Source organism: Nerophis lumbriciformis, linkage group LG01 (genome assembly GCF_033978685.3).
Source record: "Nerophis lumbriciformis linkage group LG01, RoL_Nlum_v2.1, whole genome shotgun sequence".
NCBI lineage: Eukaryota > Metazoa > Chordata > Actinopteri > Syngnathiformes > Syngnathidae > Nerophis > Nerophis lumbriciformis.
The window spans coordinates 78273142-78286106 of record NC_084548.2 but is presented as its reverse complement, the minus strand read 5'-3'; the positions used below and the strand labels follow the sequence as shown (position 1 = coordinate 78286106).

At 44.0% G+C, this 12965-nt stretch overlaps 1 protein-coding gene across 4 annotated transcripts in view; it reads left to right on the top strand.

Moving 5' to 3' along the window:
* vps13d (vacuolar protein sorting 13 homolog D) overlaps positions 1-12965 on the top strand; it is a 231646-nt gene that overhangs the window by 99054 nt on the left and 119627 nt on the right. For all 4 annotated transcript variants that reach the window (XM_061973410.2, XM_061973417.2, XM_061973395.2 and 1 more), the window contains 2 exons: positions 5919-6074; positions 12655-12829. In XM_061973410.2, the coding sequence (XP_061829394.2) occupies positions 5919-6074; positions 12655-12829 (331 nt within the window). The remainder of the gene's footprint in view (positions 1-5918; positions 6075-12654; positions 12830-12965) is intronic.

The following is a 12965-nucleotide window of genomic DNA, read 5'->3' as shown; positions in this document are numbered from 1 at the left end:
CAGGGAGTTCCACTAAGAACCCTTTCGTTTGTCAAGGGTTTCATCTAGAACCCACGCAGGGAGTTCCACTAAGAACCCTTTCATGTTTCAAGGGTTTCATCTAGAACCCACACAGGGAGTTCCACTAAGAACCCTTTCGTATTTCAAGGGTTTCATCTAGAACCCACACAGGGAGTTCCACTAAGGACCCTTTTGTATTTCAAGACTTTCATCTAGAACCCACGCAGGGAGTTCCACTAAGAACCCTTTCGTATTTCAAGGGTTTCATCTAGAACCCACGCAGGGAGTTCCACTAAGAACCCTTTCGTATTTCAAGGGTTTCATCCAGAACCCACACAGGGAGTTCCACTAAGAACCCTTTCGTTTGTCAAGGGTTTCATCTAGAACCCATGCAGGGAGTTCCACTAAGAACCCTTTCATGTTTCAAGGGTTTCATCTAGAACCCACACAGGGAGTTCCACTAAGAACCCTTTCGTATTTCAAGACTTTCATCTAGAACCCACGCAGGGAGTTCCACTAAGAACCCTTTCGTATTTCAAGGGTTTCATCTAGAACCCACACAGGGAGTTCCACTAAGAACCCTTTCGTATTTCAAGGGTTTCATTTAGAACCCACACAGGGAGTTCCACTAAGAACCCTTCTGTATTTCAAGACTTTCATCTAGAACCCACGCAGGGAGTTCCACTAAGAACCCTTTCGTATTTCAAGGGTTTCATCTAGAACCCACACAGGGAGTTCCACTAAGAACCCTTTCGTATTTCAAGGGTTTCATCTAGAACCCACACAGGGAGTTCCACTAAGAACCCTTTCGTTTGTCAAGGGTTTCATCTAGAACCCATGCAGGGAGTTCCACTAAGAACCCTTTCATGTTTCAAGGGTTTCATCTAGAACCCACACAGGGAGTTCCACTAAGAACCCTTTCGTATTTCAAGGGTTTCATTTAGAACCCACACAGGGAGTTCCACTAAGAACCCTTCTGTATTTCAAGACTTTCATCTAGAACCCACGCAGGGAGTTCCACTAAGAACCCTTTCGTATTTCAAGGGTTTCATCTAGAACCCACGCAGGGAGTTCCACTAAGAACCCTTTCGTATTTCAAGGGTTTCATCTAGAACCCACACAGGGAGTTCCACTAAGAACCCTTTCGTTTGTCAAGGGTTTCATCTAGAACCCATGCAGGGAGTTCCACTAAGAACCCTTTCATGTTTCAAGGGTTTCATCTAGAACCCACACAGGGAGTTCCACAAAGAACTCTTTCATGTTTCAAGGGTTTCATCTAGACCTGACACAGGGGGTTCTAAAAACATCCCTTTTCAAAGGTTTTCACCGATAACCGTCTTGTCTTCTGAGGGTTCTATAAAGAACCATGTTGTATTCTACAGATCAGTTTAGTTCATATTATATTGTGGTCATTTATCATGTTGACATTGAACAAACATTCAAAACATTTTAATGAGAAAAACATTTATTTAAAGATAGGCACCATTGTTGGCAAATGTTATCAGGAAGTATGTCCCTGGTGACACAGGATCTTACCCATGCTTTCAACAATCCCTGAAGAACTCTTTCTTCCAAAAACGGTTCTCTGGATCAAAATAGTTCTTACTGGAACCCTTAGTGTTAGTGAGAACCCTTTTAAAACCAATTATTCAGAAAAGGGGTTTTAAAGGGTTCTCTGGATCAAAATGGTTCTTAACGGAACCATTAGCGTTACCAAGAACCCTTGAAAAACCCTTTCTTCGGGAAAGGGTTTTTCAGAAGCAAATGGTTCCAGTTAGAACCTCAGCCCTTGTAGAAGAACCCTTTTAGAACCCTTATTTCTAAGAGTGTAGCGTTATCACTGGAGGACGAGGCTAGACATGTTACACAGCGAGGAAGTAGACAAGAAGGTATGTTCATCTCTGGGGGTGTGACTCTTCTGGTACTAACGATTCAATGCCATTCCCATTCCTGGGGTGACAATTCCATTCAGAATCGATTCCCGATTCGAACCGATACTCGCAATGTATTGATTGGTGTAATAATTATAATGAAACTTTTTCAAAACGTGACCAGTGTGTTTTATTCCCTGAGAGGAAGACTGGTCGCACGCAACACACGACGGGTACTTTTACTGCGTATGCACATACTGTTGTACTCCTTGCCATACTTGCCAACCCTCCCGGATTTTCCGGGAGACTCCCGAAATTCACCGCCTCTCCCAAAAACCTCCCGGGACAAATTTTCCTCCAAAAATCTCCCGAAATTCTGGCGGAGCTGGAGGCCACGCCCCCTCCAGGTTTATTGTTAGGCAGTTTCATTAATGTCCTCCCAGCGTGGCAACAACACATAACAACAGCAGTCACGTTTTGTCTACCATAAAGCAGTTCGTCTGCCGTAAACAGCAATGTTGTGACACTCTTAAACAGGACAATACTGCCCTCTACTGTACATGCATATGCATGATATATATATATATATATATATATATATGTATGTGTGGGGGGGAAAAAATCACAAGACTATTTCATCTCTACAGGCCTGTTTCATGAGGGGGGGGTACCCTCAATCATCAGGAGATTTTAATGGGAGCATTCGCATACCATGGTTTATATAGGGCACACAACTAACATTGGACACAAATTCCTCAATCTGATTGACAAACACTTTCCCAAAGACAACACCCTAAGAAAAGTATTCAACAAGAACAACATTAAATTGAGCTACAGCTGCATGAACAATATACGACAAATCATCTCAAACCACAACAAAACAATTGCAAATGAGCCGTCGGCCCCCAGACAGAGCGACTCCAAAACCAACAAAGACTGTAACTGTCGAAAGAAACCTGATTGCCCTCTCAACGGGGGGTGCTTACAAACATCAGTTGTCTACCAATCTAAGGTAATACGCAAGGACATTAACACATCCGACACATATGTAGGATTAACCGAGGGAGAATTCAAAACCAGATGGAACAATCACAAGGCTTCTTTCAGGAACAAAAACCTGCGAAATACCACAGTACTCAGCAAACACATTTGGGACCTCAAAGACAATAATGTTGAATATTCAATAACATGGCAAATTCTTGCATCCAGCACACCTTACAATAGTGGTAATAAAAGATGCAACCTATGCTTGAAAGAGAAACTGTTTATTATTTACCGTCCAGACCTGTCATCCCTCAACAAGCGCAGCGAAATTGTAACAGCATGCCGCCATAGACGGAAACACCTCCTAGGTAACACATGAGCCAATCACCACGCCCCTAGGCCAGCCTGTACCCACCCACTCTGTGCCCTATATAAACCATGGTATGCGAATGCTCCCATTAAAATCTCCTGATGATTGAGGGTACCCCCCCTCATGAAACAGGCCTGTAGAGATGAAATAGTCTTGTGATTTTTTTCCCCACACATACATATATATATATATATATATATATATATATATATATATATATATATATATATATATATATATATATATGTATATATATATATATGTATATATATATATATATATATATATATATATATATATATATATATATATATATATATATATATATATATATATTAGAGATGCGCGGATAGGCAATTATTTCATCCGCAACCGCATCACAAAAGTCGTCAACCATCCGCATCCACCCGAACTAGCATTTAATCAAAACCGCACCCGCCCGTTGTTATATATCTAATATAGACGATGCAAGGCATTAGTGAGGTTATAAAGACTGATCCAATGGAGCAGAGACATTCAATGCGTGCCACGCTGTCACGGCCCAGACGCACACCAGTGCGCAATCATCTGGGAGCCGCGCTGAGCGCACCTCCAAGCGCGTGGAGGTGCGATGTCCCTCGCACCCGCGGCGGCTCCACCCGGGCTCGCGCCCAAGGCTTCAGCGCGCACCGCGGCAGCCATCCTACTCGTCGCGGCCTAGCCCTCGCGGCTCTCGCTGCCGGCGACGGCCGGGTATGGGCCCGACGCTCCAGCGCCATCCATTTTCAGGGCTAGTTGATTCGGCAGGTGGGTTGTTACACACTCCTTAGCGGGTTCCGACTTCCATGGCCACCGTCCTGCTGTCTATATCAACCAACACCTTTTCTGGGGTATGATGAGCGTCGGCATCGGGCGCCTTAACCCGGCGTTCGGTTCATCCCGCAGCGCCAGTTCTGCTTACCAAAAGTGGCCCCAACCCTTTCGTGAGCGCACTGCGCGCGGAGTGACCCCTGTTACGTGCCCCCGGCAACGAGGGTGGCGGGCAGGTAAGCTGCGTGGGCGGAGCGCGCGGAGTGACCCCTGTTACGAGCCCCCGGCCACGGGGGTGGCGGGCAGGTAAGCTGCTTACCTGCTGCGCGTGACGCCGGCCGCGGCGAAGGCGGACGAGGCGGGGTGTCGGCGCGGTGGGCGCGGTGGTGACCCTGGACGTGCGTCGGGCCCTTCTCGCGGATCGCCTCAGCTACGGCTCCCGGTGGGGCCCTCTCGGGGGAAGGGGCCTCGGTCCCGGACCCCGGCGAGGCGTCCCTTCTCCGCTCCGTAAAAGTGTCCATCTCTTTTCTTTCTTCTTCTTCTGTTGTGGCATATGCTGCAGGTGCCTGCTCGTTTTTCGTATGTGGGTAACAACATTTAACTATGTATATATATTTACCAATTGGTTTAACTGCCACCCGCCTGAATCTATTTAAAATCTTTTTTTTTTTTATTTCAACCGCCCGACCCGACCCGCGGATAAAATCTAATTTTTTTTTATTTCAACCGCCCGACCCGCGGATAATCCGCGGACTCTGCGGTTGTGTCCGCAAACCGCGCATCTCTAATATATATATATATATATATATATATATATATATATATATGAAATACTTGACTTCACCAAGTCAAGTAAATCTTATATATATATATATATATATATATATATATATATATATATATATGAAATACTTGACTTCACCAAGTCAAGTATTTCTTATATATATATATATATATATATATATATATATATATATATATATATATATATATATATAGATATATAGATATATATGTGAAATACTTGACTTGGTGAATTCTAGCTGTAAATATACTCCTCCCCTCTTAACCACACCCCCACCCCAACCCCGACCACGCCCCCCGCCACCCTCCACCCCCCACCTCCCGAAATCGGAGGTCTCAAGGTTGGCAAGTATGCTCCTTGCACTGTAAATAATAACCACCAGTTGGTGGTAGAGTCAACTGGAATTATAATAATAATAATAATAATAATAGATTTTATTTGTAAAAGCACTTTACATTGAGCAAACAACCTCAAAGTGCTACAGTGCATGTAAACCCCCCCCCCCCCCCAAAAAAAAAACCCAACAACGCTAAAACCACAAATAGCTGCCCCCAACAAGTAAAAATAAATTGTAAAAAAATAAAAACTAGAACAGCCTAATAGCTAGAACTAGCACACATATATCTAAAAAAAAAAGGCTTTTTTAAAAAAAAAAAGGTTTTTTAAGCCTTTTTTTAAAGCATCCACAGTCTGTGGTGCCCTCAGGTGGTCAGGGAGATCGTTCCACAGACTGGGAGCGGTGGAGCATAAGTGGCCTTTCCTAAAGAAAAAGGGCACCGCGACAATAATGTTGAGATTAAGGGTGGACTGGAGTTAGGGTTCTATTTAAACCCGATTCTTGGGATGACAACATGATTCAGAATCGATTCAAACCGAGTCTCCCGATACATTATTTGGTATATAAATGATTTTAAAACCTTTTCAAAACAGGTGAGTGAGCGGTGGTGAATCCATTCTTGAACATTGTCAATCATTTCAAAATGATAATGAATAGGAATCCAGATTTGAATGTCAATCTTTGTTTTTTTCTTCCTGTCGTTTATCAAACACAATGTGAAGTGACATCACTTGTCATTGTCAACTGTTGTCCTGCCTTCAGGTCTTCTCCTGTTGTCTGGGCAGCGAGCAGGAGACCGCTCTGTCCATCGTGGATCCGGTCAATGTTCAGGTGGAGCTCTGTGGCAGCCCCACATACCAAAGCAGCTCCGGTCTACTGGACGCCTTCAGTGTGGAGGACATCCCACCGCTGCTGGAGGTCAGAGATGAAGAAGTCCATTGCAAATAGGGGTGGAAAGTTTATGGAAATTTACCACGGGGAAGTTAAGCTCGGGAAGGTTGGAAATTTTGACCATTTTTGGATGATTCATAGTTGGACAGCGTCCATCTTATTGTGTAGAATAAGATGAGAAGCTTGTAAAAGACTAATGCAATGCCACACACAGATATAAATAGTCAGATAAACAATCTTTAACAATATTTGACTGATGGACAAATGAATAGAAATAGGCTAGATGAATAAATGAACAGTCAATCAGCATGCTAAATCAAACTATAAGCTACATTCTTGTATGACAACAGAAAGGCTAGCAGAACAGAAGGCAGAGGAAACTACACCTTTTCATTTACTATTTGCTATTTGAACTTTACACAAAAAAGGTCAATACGGATTGCTAACGTCGTTAGCATAAATGAATGGGATTTAACATAGAGAAAATTAGCATCACGGCTAGCGGAGAAATATTTTGGGTTCATTATGAGAACGGGGTGGTGGTTCCTCTCTTTAAGAAGGGGAACCGGAGGGTGTGTTCTAACTATCGTGGGATCACACTCCTCAGCCTTCCCGGTAAGGTCTATTCAGGTGTACTGGAGAGGAGGCTACGCCGGATAGTCCAACCTCAGTGTGGTTTTCGTCCTGGTGGTGGAACTGTGGACCAGCTCTATACTCTGGGCAGGGTCCTTGAGGGTGCATGGGAGTTTGCCCAACCAGTCTACATGTGCTTTGTGGACTTGGAGAAGGCATTGGACCGTGTCCCTCGGGAAGTCCTGCGGGGAGTGCTCAGAGAGTATGGGGTATCGGACTGTCTGATTGTGGCGGTCCGCTCCCTGTATGATCAGTGTCAGAGCTTGGTCCGCATTGCCGGTAGTAAGTCGGACACGTTTCCAGTGAGGGTTGGACTCCGCCAAGGCTGCCCTTTGTCACCCATTCTGTTCTGAACTTTTATGGACAGAATTTCTAGGTGCAGTCCAGGCGTTGAGGGGATCTGGTTTGGTGGCTGCAGGATCAGGTCTCTGCGTTTTGCAGATGATGTGGTCCTGATGGCTTCATCTGGCCAGGATCTTCAGCTCTCACTGGATCGGTTCGCAGCTGAGTGTGAAGCGACTGGGATGGGAATCAGCACCTCCAAGTCCGAGTCCATGGTTCTCGCCCGGAAAAGGGTGGAGTGCCATCTCCGGGTTGGGGAGGAGATCTTGCCCCAAGTGGAGGAGTTCAAGTACCTCGGAGTCTTGTTCACGAGTGGGGGAAGAGTGGATGGTGAGATCGACAGGCGGATCGGTGCGGCGTCTTCAGTAATGCGGACGCTGTATCGATCCGTTGTGGTGAAGAAGGAGCTGAGCCGGAAGGCAAAGCTCTCAATTTACCGGTCAATCTATGTTCCCATCCTCACCTATGGTCATGAGCTTTGGGTTATGACCGAAAGGACAAGATCACGGGTACAAGCGGCCCAAATGAGTTTCCTCCGCCGGGTGGCGGGGCTCTCCCTTAGAGATAGGGTGAGAAGCTCTGTCATCCGGGAGGAGCTCAAAGTAAAGCCGCTGCTCCTCCACATGGAGAGGAGCCAGATGAGGTGGTTCGGGCATCTGGTCTGGATGCCACCCGAACACCTCCCTAGGGAGGTGTTTAGGGCACGTCCGACCGGTAGGAGGCCACGGGGAAGACCCAGGACACGTTGGGAAGACTATGTCTCCCGGCTGGCCTGGGAACGCCTCGGGGTCCCACAGGAAGAACTGGACGAAGTGGCTGGGGAGAGGGAAGTCTGGGCGTCCCTGCTTAGGCTGCTGCCCCCGCGACCCGACCTCGGATAAGCGGAAGAAGATGGATGGATGGATATGAGAATGTGGTGGTACATAAACCTAGCTAGCTAGAGATATTGGCCCCAAAATCATGTAACAAGTACAGGAACAGCTAGTCTGCTGGAGTAGTCTACAGTCATACAGTAACAAGCTATTAAACTTAAATACCATAGATCAAATATATTTACCCCATCAACACTTACCTGACTGGATGAAGTCCTTGGGCTCAAATACTAGTGTGGCCTCAATAGCCCTGCTGTAGTGTGTAGCATGCTGGCAATTATCTGTGCATGTGATGGAAGAATGCACTGCACATGTGATGGAGGAATGCACAGTGAAGGGTTGAAATTCTACTGAATGTGCATGAAATCAGGTTGTTTTAGCTAATAATCATGCTGCAAGATCTAGCATGTTGCATTCAATGTTTATTCCCATTCATTTCACATTCATTCCCATGGAAAGTTTCCAACTTTGAATATTCCCAGAATTGTGCAACCCTAATTGCAACTATTGAAATAACACAGCTACCTATTTGTACAACTTTTAGAGATTTGATGCTATCAACATGTTATGATTCATAACCAGCCCCCCACTTGGTCAAAATCTCCCCAAACTTGTCCCAAACCTTTGTGCTGCTTATAGTTTTTATGATATTAACGTGTTATTATTCATAACCCTAACCCTAACATAAAAACTATAGTAGTCGTACAAATATTTTGTGCTGACACAAAAAAATGGGGGAGATGTTGACAAGGTGGGGAGCTGGCTATGAATAATGACATGTTGTTAGCATAAAAACTATGAAACGTTTGATTGATTGATTGATTGAGACTTTTATTAGTAGGTTGCACAGTGAAGTACATATTCCGTACAATTGACCACTAAATGGTAACACCCCAATAAGTTTTTACACTTGTTTAAGTCGGGGTCCACTTAAATTGATTCATGGTACAGATATATACTATCATCATAATACAGTCATCACACAAGATAATCATCAGGGTGTATACATTGAGTTATTTACATTATTTACAATTCAGGGTGTGGGGAGGGGGGGTTAGGTTTGGTTGTTATCATCAGTCATCAACAATTGAGAACAGAGAAATGGATATTGGAACAGTGTAGGACTGACTTGGTAGGATATGTACAGCAAGTAGTGGACATAGAGAGAGAGAGAGAGATCAGAAGGCATAAGAAAAGTATCTACATTTGATTGTTTACATTTGATTATTAACAATCCGGGGACGGTGTTAGTTTAGGGTTGAAGTTACCTGGAGGTGTTCTTTTAGTGCGGTTTTGAAGGAGGATAGAGATGCCCTTTCTTTTACACCTGTTGGGAGTGCATTCCACATTGATGTGGCATAGAAAGAGAATGAGTTAAGACCTTTGTTAGATGGGAATCTGGGTTTAACGTGGTTAGTGGAGCTCCCCCTGGTGTTGTGGTTATGGCGGTTAAGGAAGTAGTTTGACATGTACTTCGGTATCAGGGAGGTGTAGCGGATTTTATAGACCAGGCTCAGTGCAAGTTGTTTGACTCTGTCCTCCACCCTGAGCCAGCCCACTTTGGAGAAGTGGGTAGGAGTGAGGTGTGATCTGGGGTGGAGGTCTAGAAGTCATCTGACTAGCTTGTTCTGGGATGTTTGGAGTCTAGATTTGAGGGTTTTGGAGGTGCTAGGGTACCAGGAGGTGCATGCGTAATGGAAAAAGGGTTGAACTAGAGTTCTCGCTAGAATCTTCATGGTGCTTTTGTTGACCAGAGAGGAGATTCTATAGAGAAATCTCGTTCGTTGGTTGACCTTTTTGATGACCTTGGTTGCCATTTGATCACAGGAAAGATTAACCTCTAGAATGGAACCTAGGTAGGTGACCTCATCCTTCCTGGTGATAACAATGTCACCCACTTTTATAGTGAAGTCATTGACTTTCTTAAGGTTGATGTGGGACCCAAACAGGATGGATTCAGTTTTAGCCAAGTGTATGGATAGCTTGTTGTCAGCGAGCCAGGTGCAAGTTCTACTGAGGATTTTCTCCACCTGTGACTTGTCCTTGTCTGATACCAGCAGGGCCGAGTCATCCGCAAAAACAAGAACAATTCACAGTCGCATGCTGATGACAAGTCCTTTATGTATACTAGGAACAGTAAAGGCCCCAATATACTGCCTTGGGGGACTCCACAGCTCACTGAGAGGGGGGCGGGGGGGGACACGGTGCCGTTCACCTCTACCACCTGTTCCCTCCCCTCCAAGTAAGATTGCATCCAGCTCCATGAGGTTTTGTCAAATCCGATTGCTCTGAGCTTATCCAATAGTATAGCGTGGTCAACGCTGTCAAAGGCCTTCTGAAGGCACGTCCACCTCATGTTTGATGTGGTCGCTCAGATAGAGAAGGCATGTGTCAGTGGAGTGGTTAGTTCTGAAGTCAGATAGAGAAGGCATGTGTCAGTGGAGTGGTTAGTTGTGAAGTCAGATAGAGAAGGCATGTGTCAGTGGAGTGGTTAGTTGTGAAGTCAGATAGAGAAGGCATGTGTCAGTGGAGTGGTTAGTTCTGAAGTCAGATAGAGAAGGCATGTGTCAGTGGAGTGGTTAGTTCTGAAGTCAGATAGAGAAGGCATGTGTCAGTGGAGTGGTTAGTTCTGAAGTCAGATAGAGAAGGCATGTGTCAGTGGAGTGGTTAGTTCTGAAGTCAGATTGTAATTTGTACATGAGTTTATTAGTGGCAAGGTAACTATCGACCTGTTCATAAACTATTGTTTCCATTACTTTGGAAATGGAAGTGAGAATAGAAACAGGTCGGTAGTTGCCAGGTTCCAATTTGCTACCTTTTTTAAAGAGGGGAGTTACTCTTGCTATCTTAAAATCTTCTGGTACTTGGCCTTGTGAAATTGAGAGGTTTATTATGTGTGTGATGATTGGGGGGTTAATAACATACAAAGCACCATAGGTGGGACCAAGTCATTGTTTTGCAAGTCACAAGTAAGTCTCAAGTCTTTGCCCTCAAGTCCGAGTCAAGTCCCGAGTCAAGACAGGCAAGCCCCGAGTCAAGTCCAAAGTCAAGACTGGAAAGTCTCAAGTCAAGTCCTAAGTCCTGCATTTTGAGTTCCGAGTCCTTTCAAGTCCTTTTAACCACAGACTAATATATTAACACAGATTGTGTATGCTTTTCAAACGCTGTATTTATTTATTAAAACAAGTGCATTTTAAATTGCAGGAAAGAAAATTGTGCTGACATTGCACTTTATAATAGCACTATTAACCAGTCATTTTAAACATTAACTCATTCCTTTACAGAACAAACACATTGAAAAATAAAGTGCAAATGTACTTATTTGTACAAAAGTGTTAACATTGAAAAAACATGACATATACGTGAACATAACAAAAAAGTTGTACTTTTTATATGTCAGGGCCCTATGCTGCATTGCATTTGCAAAAGACCAAATTAGCCAAGAGTCTGTCAGTCATTTGTGCACGATGGGGGCGTAGTATGATGCCACCATGGCTGAAAACTCGCTCCACTGGAGCACTGGAGGCAGGCACTGCCAAGACTCTCATGGCCACTCGGAACAGTGAAGGAAGAGTCTTCATGTTCAATGCCCAGAACAAAAGGGGGGAGAGAGTTGTTTTGGGTTGGTGCACTACTTGTAAGTGTATCTTGTGTTTTTTATGTTGATTTAATTAAAAAAAGAAAGGAAAAAAAAAATTATTTCTTGTGCGGCCCGATACCAATCGATCCACGGACCAGTACCGGGCCGCGGCCCGGTGGTTGGGGACCACTGAGGTAAACAACCAACAGTATGTCAGAAAGCTAGCTAAAACGGTACACATATTCATAATATAGTATACATTTTAACTGACCTTTATTTTACTATTTTTGTCTTTTTTTAGGTGGCTAAAATACGCGGTGCTGCTGACCGCCGTCTAACGTTACGTGTGATATATTGACTAACGTAACCCTGCTTAAAAAAAATCACTGAACAAAAAGTATGAATAAGGTAGTGAACTGCAACAGATTCCCGTGTTTGCAATAACGTTATAACGTTAGCAGTGAGTTTACAGCCTCACTGATTTAACTACACAGCAAATAAAAGTCACGTTACTTAGCCAATAAACGTTATCTTACATTCAAAACTTACCCTTCTTTGTGCAACTTCAAATGCCGGACGAAGTTGGAAGTTGTTTCCTCTCCATCAGTCATTTTTGAACCGCATGTGTTGCATACTGCAAACCGTTTTGTGTTGACCACCTCGTAATTTTTATACCCAAACGAAATTATTTTAGGTATCATTTTTTGTTCACTGGCGTGTGGTTTGGACATGTCTTCTTCCTGCAATTTGATTGGATGAATGCTGTGTGATGAAAACAAAGTAGATCTAATTTGATTGGCTGTTGTACTGAGAGCACACCAGCTGACACACGCAACGCTGATAGACAAGTACACAATGAAAAATACGGAGCGCTCCCGAATAACTTTTTCATCTTTGGGTTTTGGGGAAAGTAGCAAGTCATGTCAAGTCATGTCAATTCAAAAGGCTCAAGTCCAAGTGAAGTCACAAGTCATTGATGTTAAAGTCTAAGTCCAGTTGCAAGTCTTTTTACATTTTGTCAAGTCCAGTCTAAAGTCATCAAATTCATGACTCGAGTCCAAGTCATGTGACTCGAGTCCACACCTCTGCTACTAAGTCACTCAAACATATACTGTAGGTGATACTTGATGTTATTCTGAGAATGAACAGCTTTTAAATGTTGTTGATATTCCTTTTGCAGATCCAGTTTCCTGTCCTGGACATCCGCCTGTCCTACAATGACATTCAGCTCTTCTTGGCCATCGCCAAGTCCATCCCTGATGTCAACGCTTCTGACTCGGACGTTGCCACTTCAACTCAAACTGTGCCTGCCCACGCAACCAAACACTCTGGGAGAAAAAGTCTCGCCCATATAGGTATGGTAATATTATCTGCTAATGCTACCTCAGCATACCAGTTTTCTGTCTCTCTAATAATTAATAATAATAATAATAATAGATTTTATTTGTAAAAGCACTTTACATTGAGCAAACAACCTCAAAGTGCTACAGT